General features: G+C 56.4%; 1 protein-coding gene across 1 annotated transcript in view; it reads left to right on the top strand.

Moving 5' to 3' along the window:
• The window catches only part of TRPV4 (transient receptor potential cation channel subfamily V member 4), a 35,418-nt gene that overhangs the window by 4,530 nt on the left and 9,306 nt on the right, over positions 1–21,582 (top strand). Inside the window, exons 2-7 of the mRNA XM_053902118.1 lie at positions 9,681–10,097; positions 12,442–12,614; positions 16,397–16,549; positions 17,309–17,449; positions 18,221–18,519; positions 20,770–20,949. Of these exons, the coding sequence (XP_053758093.1) occupies positions 9,712–10,097; positions 12,442–12,614; positions 16,397–16,549; positions 17,309–17,449; positions 18,221–18,519; positions 20,770–20,949 (1,332 nt within the window). The 5' untranslated portion in view covers positions 9,681–9,711. The remainder of the gene's footprint in view (positions 1–9,680; positions 10,098–12,441; positions 12,615–16,396; positions 16,550–17,308; positions 17,450–18,220; positions 18,520–20,769; positions 20,950–21,582) is intronic.

The raw sequence follows: 21,582 nt of genomic DNA, 5'->3' as shown, positions 1-21,582 counted from the left end.
TGGGAATACTCTTATTTTTCTTTGGGTGGTGAGTAACGGCTGCCCGCCCTGCCACCCCCCCTGCACAAAGGGCTCCTCAGTCTCACCGGCGCCTGTTTTTCCCTGAGGGTGGAGTGGCCTGGGTTCCACCCAGCTGACTGGGAGGGTGACCACCTTCTGGGATGGTTCCTCATGTGTGTGTACTGGTGGGGGGGGGGCACTTGTAACACATGCCCCGAGTGTGCCCCACAGGCTCAGGGGAGACCCCTGTGGGCAGGGGGCCAGTGAACCTCAGGCCAGGGACCTGTCGGCCCGGTTCACTCCTGTCTCTTGCAAAGACGAGGAGCTCAGGAAAACCTGTAGACGTAGGGAAGGAAGAGAGGAAGGAAGGAAGAGAGGAAGGAAGGAAGAGAGGAAGGAAGGAAGGAAGGGTGGGAAGGAGGGAGGCAGAGGTGACTGAACAGACACATTAACAAGGCAGGGGCATCAGAAAAAACCACCTACTCGAATTCAGACTCTGGCTGAGACGGAGTGGGCTTGGGGAAGTGTCCTGGTCTGCTCGAGCCTCAGTTTCCTCACCTGCAAAACGGACTCATGATTAGCTGTCGTCCTCATGGTGGGTGTGGGTCTCACAGGTCAGAAAGCCCAGCACACTGTAAGTGCTCCATAAATTATCTGTTAAAGGTTGGGAGAGAGGCAGGACGTTAGCCACCTAGGCAGGTAGTTGGGCAGAGGTCCCTCTGTGTCCATTCCTTCATTCGTTCATTCAGCAAGTATATCTTGAGCAGCGACTAAGTGCCAGGCCCTGTTCTGGGCCCTTGGGGACTCAGTGGTGACCGGACAGAAAAGTTCCTTTTATTCCCCCACAGCCTTTGGGGCTGCACTTTATTTATTTATTTTTTTTAGTTTGTTTTGATGTTTCATTTCTTCTTAAGGGAGAGAGAGCACAAGTAGGGGAGGAGCAGAGAAGGAGGGAGACAGAAGATCTGAAGCGGGCTCCGTGCTGACAGCACAGAGCCCGACGCGGGCCTCCATCCCACGAACTGTGAGATCGTGACCCGAGCCAAAGTCGAATGCTCAACCGACTGGGCCACCCCGGGGCTGCCCTTGATGAGGCTCTGACACCCACGATGAACAAGCAACCCAGCAGTGGGTGCTGTGATTAGCTTCCTTCTAGAAAGGAGAAAACGGAGGCTCGGAGAGGTGAAGTGACCCATCGGGGGCGGGGGGGGGGGTCACACAGCTACTAAGCAGCAGAGCCAAGGTTCAGACTCCACGTCCGTCTGCCTGCAGCATCCCAGCGCCTCAGTACTGCACCACCTGCCTGATGAACTCCACGGGGTGCGGCTGTAGAAGGGTGACCCCAGAGAGAGGGCTTCGTAGAGCCTAAAGGGATGAACTCACATGGGGTTAAAAGCAAACGGTTGGAATCCTAGCCCCAGTCCCTTCTTGTTGAGTTGCTACCTCGGCTGGGTCCCTTGTCTCTCTGCGCCTCGCTGGGCTGCTGTGTAAAACGGGGATAACGATAATGCCTCCCTCACGGGAGAGGCAGATGTAAAGGCGCTCGGTGCCTGGTGGGTGTTGGGTAAATAGCCCCCCTCCCCTGCCCCGCCTCCACTCTGCCTGGACGTGGTTTACTCGCGTGGGAATGGAGACAATAATATCTAGTATCTAACTTCTGGAGTCATGACTTGGATTAAGACAGATCGGTGCTGTGTGGAAGGTGCCAGTGAGGGCAGGCCCTGCTAACGGTGGGATCTCAGGCACCAGCCTCGGCCATGACTTTAAGCAGTTAACCAGAGACACAGCCTGCTGTTGGCACAGGCTGCTGGTGAGGTGGGCTGGGGCGGAGAGAGGGTCTCAGACTGGTTTTCTGCTCTGCGTCAGGCTCCCTTCCCAGGCCCGATGAACCCATTCATTCCCTGGGTATCTGCTCCCTCCTCTGACTTGGCAGCCTCAGGCCTTTTGCGCACGAGAATGAGGAGGACGGATGCCTGCATGGACGGGTGGGGTCTTGTCCCCTCTGGGCCTCAGCCTCCCAGCTGGGAAATGGGGCTGTGTGGCCTCCCGGAGATGGTGAGAGAAGGACATGAGGGGCCAGAAGACCTTTTTGGAAGGCGAGGTCTCCAAGCACGGTCCTGAGCCCTGGCCTTGGAGCCAATAAGTCTGGGTCCAAGCACCCGCTCTGCCCTGCCCTCTGGGACAGGGCCACCATGTTCTTGAGCCTCTGCTCTGGGCCAGACCCTCTGCTGGACCCTTTACACCTTCTTAATCCTCATGACCATCCCATGTGGTTTTTTCTTTTAATGTTTATTTTTTTGAGAAACAGAGGGGAGAGGCAGAGAGAGAGAGCGAGAGTGACTGAGAGAGAGAGAGAGAGAGAGAGAGAGAGAGGGAATCCCAAGCAGGCTCTGAACTGTGAGCACAGAGCCCAATGCGGGGCTTGAACCCATGAACCACAAGATCATGACCTGGGCCAAAGTTGGACGCTTTGCCGACTGAGCCACCCAGGCGCCCCATGATATCCCCGTGTTACACCAAGGAAACTGAGGCTTGGGGAAGGAAGCCACTTGCCCAAGGTCACCAAGCCAGGAAGGGGAGTTGAGATGTGGTGCACGTACCACACAATTCACCCTTTCAGAGTGCGCAATTCCGTGGTTTTTTAGTGTATTTGGAGTTGTACGTACATTCCCACCATCTAGCTCCAGTGTGTTTTCATCACCCCAAAAAGCGCCCCCTCCCCCTCGGCAGTCCCCATCCCCGCGCTCTCTCCCGCCCCCTGCAGCCGCCAGCTCTGTGTCTCTATGCATTCGCCTCTTCCGGACATGTCATGTAAATGGAATCGGACAGCGTGTGGCCTTCTGCGATCCACGGCACACGCTCTTAAAACCACCGAGCCATACTACCTCCTGGTGGCCCCTACCCCAGGGCTCGGGCCCCTTGGACGTGAATGGCTGCCCGCGAAAGCTCAGGGAGATGTTTGTGCACAGTCAGGACCCCTCCAGCCAAGGACCCGCAGCATGACCGAGTGACTGCGGTGGCCCCACGGCCTTGCCCGCTGTGGGGCCTGATGAGTCACCCCAGCCTTACCCCGCCTGGGTGGTGTGAGCTTCAGAGGGGCACTCTCCTGGGTTGGGGGGGGGCGGCTACAGGACACTGGGGCTCTGTCTGCGCCGGACAGGCGGCCGCTGTGCAGCAGACAGGAAGCGGGCTGGGCCGAGACCTGCTAGGTAAATATGGGCTGGCTGGGGAAGGTGCCTGGCATGGCGTGATGCCCCCTGCGGCCACCGCCCGCCAGGGGCCAGGGAGCCTCGAACAGCCTGGCAGGCAGCAGGCTTCGCCTGGCCAAGGGGCCGAGCTCGCAGCCGGCTGCTCCAAGGTGGCTGCCAGAGTCCCAGGCTCTGGGCCCAGCCACTCTGCCCTCCCCGGCAGGCATACATACCTCCCTTGGTCCTACATCTGTTCATCCACCCTTTGATGATGACAATGATAATAATAATAATACAGCGATGTCGAGGACGCTAACAACAGCATTCTTTATGGAGTGTGCCTTCTCCAGGTGCCGGGCTCGGTATTTCGCGCACTATCCTACTTCAGCCTCGCAATAGTCCCCTGGGGTGGGTGCTGTCACCATCACCAGGTACAGGTGAGGAAATCGAGGCACAGGAAGGCCAGGTGACTTGCTCAGGGGCGCACAGCTGGCGAGCTGGCCATCTGCCTCGGGGGCCCGTGGTCCCTATGACCCACCCAGCGCCGCTTTCCCCACCCCCCTCCTTCCACCCTTCCCTTTGGGAGTCCCCAGTCTTTGTAAAGTATCCACTGAAGGCACAGGTTCTGGGACCACATGCGTTTGAATCCTGCTTCCCCCTCTCAGGAGCTGGGCAACACTGTCGGAGTGACTCTACCTCTCTGAGCCTCAGTTTCCTCACCTGGAAGGTGGGGGTGGGGGTTGGACAGAGCTGGTGTTTTCTCTCCGGGATCCCTGTTTTCTTAACCCTTTCCCCACCCACACCGCCCCTCCAAGACTGACCTGGAATGACTGGTGCTCACAGGCGTGTTTATTCCAAGGGGACTGCAGGAAATGGGGGGCCCCAAAGATGCGGCATGGAGCCACAGGTTGGAGCCGGGAGGAAGTGCCCTGGGTCTGTCTGGGAGCCCCACACTACCCCCACCCTTGCTCTGCCTTCTTCCCACCCACCTACCCATCTTTTCTTCCTCCACCTTCCTCCTCCCCTGCTTCAGGCCACATCAGTCCCCCGTGCCTTCTACGCTCTCTTGTCCCCACACTTTGGACCTTGCTGTCTCTGTCCCAGCTGTCAGGCCCAGGCCAGACCCCCTCCTCCTTGCAGCCTGTCCCCATCCCTGTCAAAGGATCTGCAAGCACCCTCCGGGGGCTTCAGAAAGACCCTGCCTTATAGTTTACGAAAGCAAGTATTTATCGATGTCCCATTCTGCCTCAGCCCGGTGCTGGATGCTGGGGAAACAACAGACACAAAGTAGTCCCTCCCTCGTGGAACTAAAACTCCAGAGAAGAGCGAAGATGAATAAAGGAATAATATAAGTAAATGCACAAGTTTAATCCTGGAAAGAGCTATAAAGGGAGGCGTAGTTTGCTCTTAGAAAGAGGAGCAAGGAAGCTGGTTTAGACTGGAGGTCAAGGAGGCTTTTCACAGGAGGTGCCTGTGAAGAGGGGGACCTGAGCAAGGGGACCCAGCTAGGGGGGAAAGAGGGGACAGCCCTGGCTAAGGTCTGGAGAAGGAAAAATCCCTCTGCTTCCCCCTCTCCCAGACTCTTACGAAGCTCCATTCTTTTATGTTTCCCTGGGCGCCCTGCAAACAGGTGGCACTCAACAGATGCCCGTTGGAGTGAATCGATCCCAGGAGGGAGGGAACGGAGAGGAACTAGCTCCCTGGAATTCTTCTCCCTGGGGTGGAGTGGCCCTGCACGCCCAAACTTGCCACCAGATTTAAGCAGCTTTCCTGGGTCATGGAATCAGGAGGATGGGATTTGACAAATATGTGCCAGGGTTTCCATGAGATCAGGCAAAGCCACGGGTAATGGTGAGGATGGGCCCCTTCTTCCACCTTCCGCACGGGGAGGGGGCAGGCAGATGGTGCAGGAGGCCCCCGCCCCCACTGGGTCTGAGATTCTCAGAGAGAAGGTGCCTGCCGTTCATGGAGCGTGTAGTTCGCTATTTATTGAGGGCTTACTCTGTGCCAGGTGCCTGACTCAACCTGTATAATTCGCACAACGACCCAGTTAAGATCCCCATGGACAGGTGAGGAGAGCAAGGCCCAGGGAGGTTAAGTCACTTAACTCAAGCTCACGCAGCTGATGAGCAGTGGGTATGGGAGCCGACCCCCTGATCTGTCTGATGAAAATGCACACTTTTTCCATGCCCCACTAGCTCCCTCCAGGGGCTCCTCCTCTGGGGAGGGGGAGTGGGTTTGGCCATCCTCACTGAGTCCCCAGATCCTTTAGAGCCTGGGACCTCTGTCAGGGCAGAGAGAGAGGCTTGGGGTCCTTGGCTCATCACTGTATCTCCTCACCCTGCTCAGGACCTCTGCACCCCTTAACTCAGCACTCCTGAGCCCCTCTGGTCTACACAGCTCTGAACACCGCTGGACATGACTGCTTCTTGGTTTGTCTGGCTGTTTACTCTGTTCCCCACCGGAAGGTCAGCCCCGAGAGGCCGGGGGTTTTTCTCATGTCTGTTCCCATCTATGTCCCCTGCACCTGGCACCCTGTAGGTGCTCACTAAATATTTGGTCAATAAACGAATAGATGAGTGGTTTCTAATCCTGCTCCTTGGGCCCTGAGATTCAGACCCCCCCCCCCCCCTCCATTCACCCTGTCCTACCACCCTCTGCGTGGACCGCAGTCTGGTTTTTATATTCAGAAGATGTGCTCTGTGCTTAAGATGTGTGATTCCACGGCTTGAAGTGAATGCAGTGGTGATGCGCAGTGTGTGGGGAGGTTCCCACTGAGGCTCCTTGGTTGAGCCCCCAGCGCTCTGCTGCCAGCTGGGTGCCGCCCGCTGCAAAGATCCCCGGTAGGGGTGGGCCCCAGGTAGGGGTGAGTCCCGGTAGGGGTGGGCCCCGGTGGGCTCACAGCGGGCGTGCGCATGCGCACACCACACGGGGAAAGACGCGAATAAGCATGCGCGACATTCACGCGCTGAGGAGACCCACGAGGACTCGCAGCCTCTCTCCCTGCCCGCACCCCCCTTCTCTCCCAAGTCTGGCATTGGTTTGGAACGTGTAATAATAGGCTACAGGGCAAATTAGAACAGGGAGTGAACTCTCCCTGACCACAGAGAACAGGGTAGCGTTTGCGGAAAGAATTGCCACAGAGCAAGCAGCAGAGCAGGCTGTGTGTGTGTGTGTGTGTGTGTGTGTGTGTGCACACGTGTGCATGTGTGTGCATATGTGCTCACTGGTGTGTACATTGCTTGATGAGGAAGGAGTAGCAGAGTTAGGATTCAGAGGCCATCTTCATGGCCATTTGCTTCCTGGGGGGCCCCTCAGGGCCTCAGTTTCCTTAACTGTAAAATGGGAGCAGTAGTCCAGCTTTGTGGGCTCTCGCCGGCCATGAATGCCAGGCTGGGTGCTTTGCTGTCGTGTGTGTGTGTGTGTGTGTGTGTGTGTGTGCGGAGGGGGGTGAGGAGGACAGGTGAACTCGCTGTACCATGTCGGTGACGATGACGATTAAAGCGCTCAAGTGCTTATTAGGTGTCCGAGAGACACGTGACCTGCCTTATGTCACGGCAGCCCTACGGGACAGATGCTACGGGACAGATGCTGTCATTACGACCCTCATTTTACAGGTGGGGAAACGGAGGCTCAGAGAAATTAGCCCAGGCTGGTAGTAATAATCCTCAGCTCCCAGGCTCCCAGGTTGTACAGCTCGCACATGATACTGTAGGTGCCCGGCGCTGTGCCTGGCCGCCGGCCCCTGCCCAGTCAACTGAGGGGTTAGGGTAGCCCAAGCTTTGTAGCCAAGTGTGCAGATTTGAATCCTGGCTCTGTCGCTAACCTGCTGTGTGGCCGCAGGCAAGCCACTTAACCTCTCTGATCCTCCGTTTCCTCGTCTGTAAAGTGGGAATGAGAGCCGTACCTCCCTCCAGGGCAGGGTTTCTCAGTCTCAGCACTATTGATATTTCTGGGCCCGGATCCCTCCTTGTGGTGGGGACTCTCCTGTGCATTGTCGTCATGATTATTCGTTGTAACTAAACGCTAATAATGGTCACATGTGCCTTGCCTGAGGCTACCAGTGAGGCGTGAGCGGCTGAGAGGAGATTTGAATCTGGGGCCGGCTGACTTCGGACTCCTTGTCGTGGAGGCCTCAGAAACCTTGGATGCCGTCTGGGTTGGGGTTCCTTAGGAGAAGGGGTGCAGGCATGGTGGGGGGTTGAGAGCTCCCTGAGGTGGGGTGTCCGTCTGGCTCTGCTCCAGTGGGGGAAGGGGTGTGGTAATCGGGAGGGTGTTGACTGCGGAGGCATGTGCCCCAATGCCTCCTCTCCCCTGACCCCTGGGTCCCCAATGAGGTGGATGGGGCTGGGCCCTGGGAAATGTAATCTTCTCCCTCAGATGCCTGCACCCCAATGGATACCTGTCCCTGCCTCATCACGCCCCCCACTGCTGCAGAACAAAACCATCTGACATCTCCCAAGATCTATAGGAGGAGGTGTGTTCACCCCGGTTTTACAGGTGGAGAAACTGAGGCCCAGGGAGAGGAAGTGACTTGTCCAAGATCACACAGCTGCTAGTTACCAGGGCCAGGACAGAAACCAGGTGTATCTGATTTCAGAACCTGTGTTCCTAACCTTTCCTTCCTCCTTTGATTAGAATCATCGATAGCCCCCAACTTATTCCCAGAGTTGGCACTGGGAATGCCTGACCTCATTTACTTCTTCCTGCAAAACTATGAAACACTGCTGCCTTTGCACCCATTTTAAAGAGGAGGAAACTGAGGCCCCGGGAGCTAAAGCAACTTGCCCAAGGTCACACTGCATATCCATAAGAAGTGAGCTTAGAACCCATGCCTGAATAACCCTAAAGCCCATGCTCTCCCTCCCCGCTGGTGCCCAGAAAAGGGCCCATCCCCGGCAGGAGCTCCAACCCTCGGGATGCTCTGCCATACCCACCCACAGGGGCCTCTTGCCCTCACCTCTCTGGCCCAGGCTTCCCTCCTGGCAGCCAGAAAACAAACAAGGTGGGAACCAGTGTTTATTTGGTCCTCTGCTAATGTGTTGGGCAGGCAGAGGAAGACATAGAAAAGAGAGCTTTTCAGACATCTCCCTGCAGCCCGGGTGGGATGGTGAAAGTTCCGGGAAACTCGCCCTCAGTGCCCAGCCCCGCCCACTGAGCAGTGTGCCGCAGAGGGCAGGGGCCTGCCAGGGCTTTGCGCCTCCCTGTCCTTGCTCCTGGTTAGCGGTCAGGCCCAGAGCTGGAGAGACCTGGGTTCAAGTCCAGCTCTTCTCCCTACAAGCTGCATGACTGCCCCTCTTAAAGCTCCAGTCTCTTGGGGCGCCTGAGTGGCTCAGTCGGTTGAGCGTCTGACTTCGGCTCAGGTCATGATCTCGCAGTTTGTGAGTTCGAGCCCCGCATTGGGCTCTGTGCTGACAGCTCAGAGCCTGGAGCCTGCTTCGGATTCTGTGTCTCCATCTCTCTCTGCCCCTCCCCCACTCACACTCTGTCTCTGTCTCTCTCACAAAATAAACATTAAAAAAAAAATTAAAAGCAAAAACAAAAACCTCCAGTCTCTCCATCTGAGAAACGGGGGGAACGAATTACACCTTCATCCATGTGGTACCTTTCTAGGTGTTGGGGATGCAGGAGTGAACAAGGACAGATGCGTTCCCTGCCTCCTGGTGCTCACGTCCCAGGAATGAACTAATCCCACGAACAGATGGTCAGGGAGGGCTTCCCAGAGGAAGGGACAGTTGAGCTGGGAACACAGATGGGTAGGGGATAGGCAGGCCAACGGGGGAGGGGAGGGACCAGCACTCGGCAGTGGGAAGCAGAGTTTTTGCACCGTGGGAAGTTAGCTATAGTCTTGGAAACTCAGTTTGCTGTTCTTCAAAATGGGAGTCATAAGGATGGCCCTAGGAGAGACGGAGTAATGCTGGCTCACACAGTGGGTTTGCACCTGTTTGCTGAGCACCTGCAGGGCCCGAAGCATGCATTTAATGGTTACGTTTTAGTGCTTGCTGTGTGCTAGGCACTGACCACTGAATGCATGCTCTCTGCCTGGACGTCCCCATTTTACAGATGAGAAAACCGAGGCCGTGAAATGTCAGCTTGCCCAGTGCCACACAGTTGCGGAGTGTGGAGCCTGGATTTGAACCCTGCTCTGCGGGGCTCTGAAGCTGGTGGGGTTGGTTGGGAGTAAGCCCCAGGCTCCGGGTCTGGGGTCCCAGGATGACTCTGAGGCCCTTCCTCCTCTCTCCACCTACTGCCCGGGGTAGCTGGACCCGAGGCCCGTTTACGTTTCCAGGTCCCTAAAAGAGGCTCCTGTTGTAGCTCTTGCCTGGGGCTGCCAGCCAACCACATCTGGGAGTGGTCACCCCGCACCCCTGTCATTACAACGGTGGCTTTGAAGCAGCTGGCAGCCGTGCTGTTTGCCCACGTGGGAGGGGGCTTCCTGGAGCCCCCACCCCTGGCCAGGCTCCGCCTGACTCCCCTCCCGTTCCCTTACAGGCCGAGCAGCGCAGACGGGTCCCGGGTCAGCATGGCGGATCCCAGCGGAGGCCCCCACGCGGGGCCCGGGGAGGTGGCTGAGACCCCCGGGGACGAGAGCGGGACCCCCGGGGCTGAGGCCTTCCCCCTCTCTTCTCTGGCCAACCTGTTTGAAGGGGAGGATGGCTCCCCCTCCCCCTCCCCGGCTGACACCAGCCGCCCCGCCGGGCCAGGTGATGGGCGACCAAATCTGCGCATGAAGTTCCAGGGTGCCTTCCGCAAGGGGGTGCCCAACCCCATCGACCTGCTGGAGTCCACCCTGTATGAGTCCTCGGTGGTGCCTGGACCCAAGAAGGCACCCATGGACTCGCTCTTTGACTATGGCACCTATCGTCATCACCCCAGCGACAACAGGCGGTGGAGGAAGAAGGTCATCGAGTGAGTATTGCTGGCTGCCTGGCCGATGGTCTCCTCTGTGTTGAATCCGTCCTCCCATCCATCCATCCACCTACCTGTTCGCCCACCTGTCCACTTTTCCATACACTCGTCTGTCCACCCGTCTGTCCATCCATCCGCCATCCCTCCATCCGTCATCTCCTCGTTCATTCATCCAGCTACCTGTCTGTCCACCTGCTCGTCCACTTGTCCACCCGTCCATCATCCACTCATCAGGTATCTCCCTCCCCATCTGTCATCTATCTATCCGGCTGTCCCCCCGTGAAAACCCCTAAGAACCCCTCTCAGGCTTCTGTGTGTGTCTGGAGGACAGTCTTGAAGTCCGGAGATGGCCTGTTGCCTGGTCCTTGTCTGTCCTCCTTGCTGATCACAGACTCATTTGTGCCCTTGGATGAAGCCCTTGCTTGGGCAGGAGCTGTCTCCTTTCTTCATTCACTGAGTCACCGATTCGTTTAGTGGATGTTTCTCAAGCACCCACCACGTGCCTGGCAGGGGGGTCGGCCCCGTGGCTCCAGGGGTGAGCCAGACCAGGTACCACTCCTGCAGAGTTCAGACGCTGAGTAGCCTCCACTGCTACCTTCATTGTGGAAGGTGAGGCAGGCGATAAGCAAGCAAATGGGCACGTGAACACACAGTTCGAGTTGGGGGAGGTGCTGAGGCAGAGAGGGGAGCTGATACGGGCAAGGTATTCCAGGAGGGCTTCCTGGAGGAGTCAACATTTTAGCTCAAAGCTAAGGGATGAGAAGGGGCAGCCACACGGGGTGAGGGTGGTGTTCCAGTGGACGGAAGTGTATGCACCAGGGCCGGAGGCTGAAGAGGCTGGGTGTGCCCAAAGACCGAGATCTCACAGCCGTCCGCACGCTGCTGGACAATCGGTTCCACCTGTGCTCAGAGGACAGCAAAGCGCCCCGGTGTCCCCATCTCTTCCAGGTCCGGCTGGAAGCTTGGTGGGCTCCGTGCCTCCCTTTCCCTTCCCAACCCCCTCCTTCGGGCCTCACCCCGCCCCTACCCCAGACAGTCAGGGCTAGTGGCTTTGGAGGGGCCTTGCAGGAACTGGGGGTGTGGCTGAAGTCTCCAGAGACCCAAGCACCACCTAGTGCGGTGTGGGTGTGAGGGTGTCCTTTCCGTTTCGTTTTTGGTTCCAAGTTCACAGGTCGGGAGCAGATGAAATGGGGGCTTCCCAGGTGCTCTCAGGATCATAGCGGTCTGTGCCCTCATCCACAGGGGGGGCAGCCCTGCCCCTGCCCTGGCACCCTGCCGCTGGAGCCCTGCCTCAAGGTGGGGGGTGGTCTGGGGCCCAGGCAGAGGAAGGAAGGAGAGCAGCTGTCCCCGTCGCCTGGCCTGCCAGCGGCTCTCCCTGCCCCTCAGCCCCTCCTGCTGCCCCACAGCCTGACCTCAGTCTCCCCTCCTGCCCGCCCGCCTCTGTCACTGCTCCCCCTCGGCTCCCCTCCTCTCTCCTCGGCTCCCTACACTGTCTCCGTTTCTGTCTTCCTCCGTTCATTTAACAGATTCTTAGTGTGCCCCGTATGCACCAGGCACTGGGTGGGTGGAGACGTGGCTGAGAGCACTCTTGCCCTTCGTGGAGCCCCTGGGCTCACGCTGCTCCCAGTTCTTTGTCTGTTAAAACCTAGCACACAGTAGGTGCCCAGTTAGTGTTTGTCGAATGACCAAAGGACTATCCATTTTTTCCCTTATTCTGTCTCTCTGCTTCCCCACTCCCAGCCCCCTGTGGGTCGCGTCCTGTCTCTACCTGCCCCTGCAGCTCAGTGTTTCAAACACACATGCAGGCTGCCGACACACAGTGGGCGCTAAACAACAAAGCAATGTCTGCTAACGTGTATTGAGTGTTCACTGTGTGGTGGGCCTTGAACCAGGCACCTATGTGCTCATTTTTCTCAAAAGTCTGTTGAATGAATAAATTAATGAGCGAGTGGTTGAATAAATGAATGAGTTGCTTTATCTTTTAGTCTGGTGTTCCTCCTTTATTTTCTCACTATCCGTGTCTCTTTCGGTCTCTGGCTTAGTAAGTACTCACTAACTGACGAATGGAAGAGTGGATGAATGGATGGGTGGGTGGGTGGGTGGATGGATGGGTAGGCTTGTTTCTTTTGTCTGTTTCCACCTAACACACAGTAGGTACCAGGTAGACTTCGTTGGGATAAAACATTCTTTTGTTTCTCCAGCCATCCCTCCCCTCGGTCTGGTTCCACCCTAGGGCTCTAGCTGCCCCCTTCCACCCCCCACCACCCCTGGGCCCCTCAGGCCAGAGACAGCGGGGTGGGCGGGAGATGAGCCCTCCCATCACCCTGCCTTCCCCCACCTCCAGGAAGCAGCCGCAGAGCCCCAAAGCTCCTGCACCCCAGCCGCCCCCCATCCTTAAAGTCTTCAACCGGCCTATCCTCTTTGACATCGTGTCCCGGGGCTCTACTACTGACCTGGATGGGCTGCTTCCCTTCTTGCTGACCCACAAGAAGCGCCTGACTGACGAGGAGTTCCGGGGTGAGCCACCCGGGTGGGGGTAATGGGCGGGCCACCGGGGGTTGGGGAGGCCTGGCATTGGGGGCCACCTTTCCTCTTAGCGTCTTCCCCTGGGTCAATGGGCTGCACTGGCCACGAAGAGCCCTGGATAGGGAGTCTGACCCTTGTGTCCTTCGCCGTATTACTCACATATTACTACCTCTCGTAAGGTAGCTTTGGCTACCTTCGTTCATTCTTTCAGCCTTCAATTATGGAAAGGTCAGTGTCGGAGGTAAGCAGAGTCCACTCACCTGGGTTCGAATCCCACCTCCACCGCTTACAGATATATGGCTTCCCTGAGCCGCAATGTCCTCGTCCGTAAACTAGGGAATAATAGCATAGTCCTGGCAGAGCGAATATTCCTGCTTCTGCTCCCGGGCTCTGCCCTACCCCCACCCAGCTTTCGGACTCCCCTCCCTAGGCTGAGGCCGCAGTCACCACTGCCCTGGACTTCTCCCAGCCCAGAGGGCTCACCCTTCAGCCTCGTCACCTCGGGGCCTCAGCTCCCTCTGCCGCCCCAGGCCTCCCCTGCAAATTGGCAAAGTTGGCCTGTGAGCCCCTGGGCCCGCGTCAGCCACCTGCTACGTGCCAGGTACCAGGTTGAGGAGCCGTAATTCACTGGCCAAGCGACCCCACAAATCAACGTAAAATGTTAAGAACGGTGGCACCTGCCACAAGGGAGGTCCAGTCTCAAGAAGGCCGGCGGCAGTCTGCGGCTCGGGGCTGACGAAGCTTCGGGGAGGTGAGGGGCCCCATTTTTTGAGGCTTCGAGTACTTCAGGTAAATGAAGTGCCCAAACGGGGTGACCTGGTCAGCGGTACATTTTTCACGTATGCCTTTATCGGCCAGATTCTTTGAACACCAGAATGATACTGTGCAGTATCGTCATGGTGGTCAGAGGAGAAATGACTGGATTTATAACAAATATTCCTTCGTGGTGCCCAGCCAGACCACGTGGCTCGTTTGTGGCACGAGCTTAGGGTTGCCGCAGCTTGGGGCGGCAGGTCCGACCTGCCCCCGGAGGGTGTCAGTGACTACGTGAATAATCTCATTTGGAGGTAACCCCACATTTAAGCCCCGACCAAACGGCCCCTCCAAGCCCCTCCCCAAGTTCATTAGGCACAAGAGGGAAACCTCAGGGTAGAGCAAACCCGAGTCATCAGCGAGACAGTGCAGCTCCAGGCTGGGCTTGCAAGGCTCCAGCTTCTTCTGAGTTCAGGACCGAGTCAGGGACTTTTCGCCCAGGCGAGGGACCCCCAGGAAAGCGTATCTGTGTGCATGAGCAGGGGTGAGGGGGGGGGGTCCCCTGAATCTGCAGAGAATAGTGCATGTGTAAAGGGGCATTAACCAGGAGGCCCGTGACGCAAATTAAGCCATCTGTAGGGCTGCTCGCTTGCTCTGGCCCCTTCTAAGGCCCTGGAGCTAATTTTGATTTCATAATTGCATGTTTCTTTTCATAAACATACCCCCAAATTCTGTAAGTCTGAGCCCCCGCAAAGCCTGGATCCGCCGCCGCATGATTTTCTAGTCAGAGGCTCATGAGCTGATCTGATTCTCAGGGGAGTCTGTGGCCACCACCCCTCAAAGTTTGACAACCCTCCAATTTGACATATTTACTTAGTCCCCCTTCCCCTGGTGGCTCCCAGGGCAGAGCCACTTCGCCACCTGGTGGTGGAGTCCTGGAACTGCGTGTCCCTTGGCGTTTCTGGGAAGATCTTGCTGTTGGCATCTCATCCCAGGACCCAGGCTGGCAGCCCCCCAACCCCGCTATAGCCTGGGTCTGGGGGTGCAGAAACCCAAATCCAAGGTCTGATTCCATGCTCTGCACAAGCCCCTTTCGGTGATCTGTGGTTTGGAATTACATGCGGCGATCAGCTCATCCGATGCTGTGCTGGGCATGGGGCGAACAGTGGTGAATGAAGCGGACACAACACTGTCCAGGTTGCTCACAGTTTCCTGGGTGAGATCAACATTGATCAAGCAATCACAGGAATAAAAACAGTTGTAATCTGTAATGTGTGCCAACGAGCGGCTATGTTGGAGGATCTGACCTAGTCAGGAAAATCTGGGAGAGCTTCCCGGAAGAGGTGATAGGCTGAATCTGAATGAGTTGCAGTTAACCAGATAAAAAGAGAAAGAAAGACCATGGAGGGGATGCAGGGACAGCATGTGCAAAGGCCCTGTGGCTCACTGTGGTCAACGTTGTACTCTGAGGTGACCACTCCAGCTGCTGTGTGGATTGAAGGAAAGCTTGAGAGCCTGGTGGAAGCCAGGCTGGGGTCTTGGGCCAGGAGGGTGGCAGTGGACACAGGGAGTGGGAGAGGGATTGAATAGGAAATGCTGGCGGTGGCTGTAGGAGGCAAGGACAAGGGTGGCACAAAGGTTTTTGGCTGGATGGGGACACCATCCTCTGCAGAGGGGACACATGAAGGCTGGGGGGTGGGTTTGGGGAGGGAAAGATGCTGAGGTCAGCATTCAGGGCCCCCCGCACTTACACAGATGGAGAACTGGAGTCTGCTTTTCATTCATGAAAACAGCTCCCTGGTGACTCTGGGCACCAGGGGTTCAGCAGGAAGCAGCTGGGGACGAGGCTTGTCCAGGAGACCGCAGTCCTGCGGGCACTGGGACCGAATTCAGGTCTCTGTGAGTCCTGCACGTTCTCCCCACTGACTCCTGACATCTAGAGAGAAATTCCCGAAGCACCTCCCTCAGAGTTGGAGTAACAGGTACAACAGCACCATGTCTTGAGGACTTTCATCTGCCTGGTGCCGGGCTCATCAGCAAACATGTATTAGCTCTTCGATTTCCTCCGTGGCCTCAATTTAGCTGGAAAGGAAAGAGAAGCAGACGAAAGGTCACGCGGAAACTGGGAGGGAAGCCGGGATTTGAACCCCAAGGTGCTTGGCTCCAGAGCAGGCAGCTCAGCTCACCCGTTCCTGATTCCGTCCCTGCTGCGACCATTCCTGAGTCCCCAGCACGATTTTGCCCCGTGCCGGGTTCCCAGGGGGAGTTCTCTTTCCATGATCTCGTTCTTTCAAGGTATAAGTCAAGTTGTATAACCACAGAAGTTAACACAAGGGAAAGAAAATTGCAAAGGGACATTAGCGAGTGTCCGTGGGCATTGCGGGGACCCGTTGGGGACCACATGGAGACCGGCTTCGTGAGAGAGGTTTGACAACGAGATGAAACCTTGCTCAAGGCAGGCAGGCCTTCAGTGTTACTGGTGCTGTGTCAAAACCCTCTCCCGCCCCTCCTGGGTAATTTCATATCCACTCTGGGGGGCAGTCTGCACGTCGGGGACTGCTGTACCCCTTCTGCTCCCTTCCAGGGACACTGGTGTAAATGCTTCCTGGGAAGAGGATCCTGTGTTCCAATAGGTGGCAAACGTTGCCTGCTGCGTCTGGCTTTTAGAGCTTCCCAGTCCCCATTAGCATATCAAAGGCTCTGACAAATCCTGTAATAAATATGGTTGGCTTTGTTTAACCCAGCCTTCCTCACCACTTATTTGATTTTTAAAATTCCCTCCCAATTATGCTTTGGAAAATCCCAATCTCTGTAGGCTGCAGCTTCCCTCATTTGGAAAAACTGCCCCTCTGAGTTTACTGGACCCCCTCGGGACCACGGGCACAGATAGGGAGAGGCTCAGAGGGGAGGTGCGGCAGGGCCAGGACCTCTGGCTCCCTGCCCGGTGCCCTGTCCCCTGCAGCCCAGGAGCTCCGTACCACAGACTGATGGCCCTTCCTCCTGTATGTCTCTCCCCCCAGAGCCGTCCACAGGGAAGACCTGTCTGCCCAAGGCCCTGCTGAATCTGAGCAGTGGCCGTAATGACACCATCCCTGTGCTCCTGGACATCGCCGAGCGGACAGGCAACATGCGGGAGTTCATCAACTCGCCTTTCCGGGACATCTACTACCGAGGTGGGGCCCCGGGTGGGGCAGGGGGGACGCAGGGTGACGGTGGGGCACCGTCCTTGCTTGTCTGATTCCCACTGCACCCCAAGAGCTCCCATCTGTGCCCCAGGTGCCAGCATTGCGTCCAGGAACCGGCCACTGAATGAACAAAGAAACGATAACTACCCCTTCCAATCTTGATATTCTGAGTTTCAGAATCCCAGATTCTGAACCCAAGACTCTGAGACGCAGGGAGCCTAGTGATCCGTGAACTTGGAGTCTGGGATCCCAAGATGCTACGGTTCCGGACACCCTAAGGCTCGATGATAATAGTTGTACAGGCCCACACTGCTAAGCGGCAAAGGTGTCAAGGTCTAAACTTTGAGGTTCTATGACTCAGACTTGACCTTTCAGATTTCTGGATATGAAGATTCAAAGTCTGTGAACTTTCTATCCGAGTCCCAAACTCTGTGAGACCACAGTGTCTTTGCTTCCTCCTGGATTAAGGCCTCCTGTGAGTCTGACCAGAGTCCCCACACTTGGGACCCTACACGTGGGATCTCGTTTGAGTCTAAAATTCTGCATGCCCAGTGCAGCACGTCACGGCTTCGTGCGTCAGAGATCCCACATCCGGGCAGTGTCTGGAGGTCCGTTTGCCGCCCTTGGGTGGAGACGGTCAAGGCCCGGGCCTGCAGTCCCTCGCCTGATTTCCACACTCTGCACCCCACCGCGCTCCAGCCTGGTCCGGTCTCTGCCTGCGGTGACAGTCCCTACCCCCCTCCCCAGGCCAGACTGCCCTGCATATCGCCATCGAGCGCCGCTGCAAACACTACGTGGAACTCCTGGTGGCCCAAGGAGCTGACGTCCATGCCCAGGCCCGGGGGCGCTTCTTCCAGCCCAAGGACGAGGGAGGCTATTTCTACTTTGGTGAGGAGGGGGCTGGGGTGCCTGGTGGTGTCCACAGCCCTGACCCCTCCCCAGACACTTAGAGCCCCTGCTGGCCAAGGGCTCTGGCCCCATGTCGGTGTTGGTCACCTCACCTCCCTGAGCCTCAGCTTCCCCGTCTGTGCAGTGGGACCATGAAAGCCTCTGGGGCTGGGACAGGTTGTCAACATGTCCTTGAGACCCACCAGTGGCCCGATCGCAGGGCCCAAACCCCATCACCACCACGTCCCGGCCGAACCAAGGAAAGAGTCTCAATTTTTATTTATTTGTTTTGAGAGAGAGAGTGAGCACGAGCAGGGTAGGGACAGACAGGGGGAGGAGAGAGAGAGAGAGAGAGAGAGAGAGAGAATCCCAAGCAGGCTCTGCACGGTCATTGCAGAGCCCCAAGCGGGGCTCAAACCCACGAACCCCGTGCGATCACAACCTGAGCTGAAATCAAGAGTCAGATGCTTAACTGACTGAGCCACCCAGGTGCCCCTGAATTTCACCCCTGCTTAAAGGCACATGTTATTTGAAGTTCAGGGACAAGGTCCCTCAGAGAATCCCTCGCAGCGTCCAAATCGCAAGGCCACAGCCCGTCTCCCACACGTCACCTGCAGAAATGTGCAACCGCCTCGGCATGACGTGGACACGGACTGTTGGCACTGTGTCCAGTGTCCCCGGGGCACGCGTGTTCCCCGAGCACCCACGGGCGGAGCCCTGCCCCGGGGCCCCCCTTCACTGACCTCTCCCTGCCTCCTCCCGGGCCTGCAGGCGAGCTGCCCCTGTCGCTGGCGGCCTGCACCAACCAGCCCCACATCGTCAACTACCTGACAGAGAACCCACACAAGAAGGCGGACATGCGGCGGCAGGACTCCCGCGGCAACACGGTGCTGCACGCCCTGGTGGCCATTGCCGACAACACCCGTGAGAACACCAAGTTCGTCACCAAGATGTACGACCTGCTGCTGCTCAAGTGTGCCCGCCTCTTCCCCGACAGCAACCTGGAGGCCGTGCTCAACAACGATGGGCTCTCGCCCCTCATGATGGCCGCCAAGACCGGCAAGATTGGGGTGAGTGGCTTGTGGAGGGTGGGGCATAGGCAGCCCCTCCCCCGCTCCTCTACACACACACACACACGCACACACACACACACTGGAGGGGGCTGCGCTGACGTTCATTATTATTAATATGCACACCCACTTGCTGTCATGCCAACCCCATTGTGCAGATGTCCTGGCTCAAGAACCTGCTGTGGCTCCCTATTGTCTAGCCAAACTGCTCGACTTCATCCCAGAGCCTCAGTCCTCATCCCGTGCCACTGGGAGCATCATGCCCCACTCCCGCCAGCCAGGACAAGGCACTCATAGAAATCTAAGCCGCAGGGCCCCCCCCATGTAAACTCCCCTATAATCCACTGTCAGGGTCCTAGCTCAGCCCCCAACCCGAGGGCCCTGCACAGGTTCTTTCCCCCTCTGGCCTCACAGCACAGGGCCCAGAGGGGATTTCTCATCCTGGGCACAACTGACATTTGAGACTAGATTGTTCTGGGGTGTGCGCACTGTGTTGTGCAGTGAAGGATGTTTAGCTGCATTCCTGACCTCGAACCCCAGATACCAGTGGCACTCCCCACCGCTGGGACAACCCCCGAAGTCTCCACGCATTGCCAAATCGTCCCCTGGGGGGGGCACCACTGCCCTGATTGAGAACCAAAACCGGGGCGCTCTGGAGTCTGGAGCACCTGGGTCCAAAGCCTGGCTCGGCCACTTCCCAGAGTGTGACTGCAGGCATCTCCCCTCCCCTTTCTGTGCTCAGTGTCCTCGTCTGTAAAATGGGGATGAAAATAGTGCCCTTCGGGATCACATGACAACGAGATAAGGTGATCCATTTAAAGCTTTTTAATAAAGAGCCTGGCGTGGGTGGTAAGTGCTCAGTAAATGGCAGGGATTATGATTGTCCTATTAAAATCATAGAAAAAGTTATTAAAATTCCAATTTATAAAAGAGTCTTGAGGTGGTGGAAAAGGCCTGACTTTAAGGTTTTGTGTGTGTGTGTGTGTGTGTTTTAAGTTTATTGATTTATTTTGAGAGGGAGAGCATGATCAGGGAGGGGCAGAGAGAGAGAGAGAATCCCAAGCAAGCCCCTCACTGTCAGCTCAGAGCCTGATGCAGGGCTCGATCTCATGAACCATGAGATCATGATCTGAGCCAAGACCAAGGGTTGGACACTTAACCCACTGAGCCACCCAGATGCCCCATTATTATTATTATTTTTTAAGATTTTCTGTTTAAAAGGCCTAAGTTTAAATTCTGGCTTTGCCCCATTAACCTGTGTGGCCTTGGGCAATTTCCACCCCCTCTCTCTGTTCCTCAGTATCCTGTGTGTAGGCCACATACAGTCGCAGTGGCATCAGGAGGGACTGGATCTAACAATTATTTCTAGATTTAACATGTTAATAAAACTGGTTAATTGTTGTTTTAATTACATAAAAAAGATATTCGTTACAATTCAGATTTTCAAAAACATTTTTTTTTTAATTTTTTTTTTCAACGTTTTTTATTTATTTTTGGGACAGAGAGAGACAGAGCATGAATGGGGGAGGGTCAGAGAGAGAGGGAGACACAGAATCGGAAACAGGATCCAGGCTCCGAGCCATCAGCCCAGAGCCTGACGCGGGGCTCGAACTCACGGACCGCGAGATCGTGACCTGGCTGAAGTCGGACGCTTAACCGACTGCGCCACCCAGGCGCCCCTCAAAAACATTTTTTAAAGTTTATTTATTTATTTATTTATTTATTTATTTATTTATTTAGAGAGCACAAGCAGGGGAGGGGCGGCGGGGGGCGGCGGGGGTAGGGGGGAGAGAATCCCAAGCAGGCTCCGCGCTGTCAGCACAGAGCCCAATGTGAGGCTCAAACCCACAATCGACCGTGAGATCGTGACCTGAGCCGAAATCAAGAGTCGGACGCTTCACCGACTGAGCCACCCAGGCGTCCCTACAATTCAGATTTTTATGGCTGGCCTGGTTCAGCCTGGCTTCAGCTGACTGATTGTGCGGCTTCAGGGAACACCCTTCTTTGCTCTGAGCCTCTGTTTGCTCATCTGAAGACTAAGATGGTAAGAGTAAGAACAAGATGATGTGAGCACAGGGTCCGGCGCCCAGGACATGCTAAGTAAATGTTTCCTCCCCACTACGTGCTGCTCTCTGGGGAGGCACCATGTGATGGGCTGTGCAGGGCCCCCGGGGTCCCTCTGATGTGAGAAGCTGAGCGTTGGTGTCCCTCCCTGGGGCCCCCTGACCCTCCCGCCCCCACCCCGTGCAGGTCTTTCAGCACATCATTCGCCGGGAGGTGACAGACGAGGATACGAGGCACCTGTCCCGCAAGTTCAAGGACTGGGCCTACGGGCCGGTGTATTCCTCGCTGTATGACCTCTCCTCCCTGGACACATGTGGGGAAGAGGCCTCTGTGCTGGAGATCCTGGTGTACAACAGCAAGATCGAGGTGAGCACCAAGGCAGGGGACAGAGCCTAGGGAAGGAAGGGTGTGGCTGGGATCAGGGAAGGGACCCCGGGGCTGGGAGGGGCTCTGTAACTTACATGCTGTGTGGCTCCAGAGAAGTGACCCGACCTCTCTGAGTCCCAGCTTCCTCTTTTGTAAAACGGGGATAAGGATAGTTCACATCCCTTGGAGTTGTTGGGAGAACCAAATGAGTTCATTTGAGAACAGTCTGGCACAGAATACACATTATATGTCAGCTATTATCATCAGTAGTCGTTAGATGAAGTTATGAAAGCTCTTTTTTTCACTTAGCAGTATTTTGCGAACATCGTTTTGCACCATTAAATATTCTTCTGCAATATCATTGCTGCGAGTAAATGTACCACATTCTAATGAACCGTTCTTCTATTCTTGGTCATTTGGGTTTGTTTCTGCCTTTAACTCTCAGGAATAACACTGCAATAGCACCTCTGTGGCTATGCTGTTGCCCAGATCCATGGTTATGAAGAAAGTCAAGTCACTGAAGGGACGGGGCACTGATCAAATGCTGGGGACTAGGTGCAGAAGGTCTCCCTTTCCTCCCCGGCTCTGTGAGCTGGGACACATGCCTTCCCTTGCTGGAGCTCACTTCCCTCA

This window comes from Panthera pardus, unplaced genomic scaffold (genome assembly GCF_024362965.1).
Source record: "Panthera pardus isolate Hobbes unplaced genomic scaffold, ASM2436296v1 HiC_scaffold_15, whole genome shotgun sequence".
In the NCBI taxonomy this organism is placed as follows: Eukaryota; Metazoa; Chordata; class Mammalia; order Carnivora; family Felidae; genus Panthera; species Panthera pardus.
Note: the sequence above shows the minus strand (reverse complement) of the source record. Positions and strands in the feature narration are given on the sequence as shown.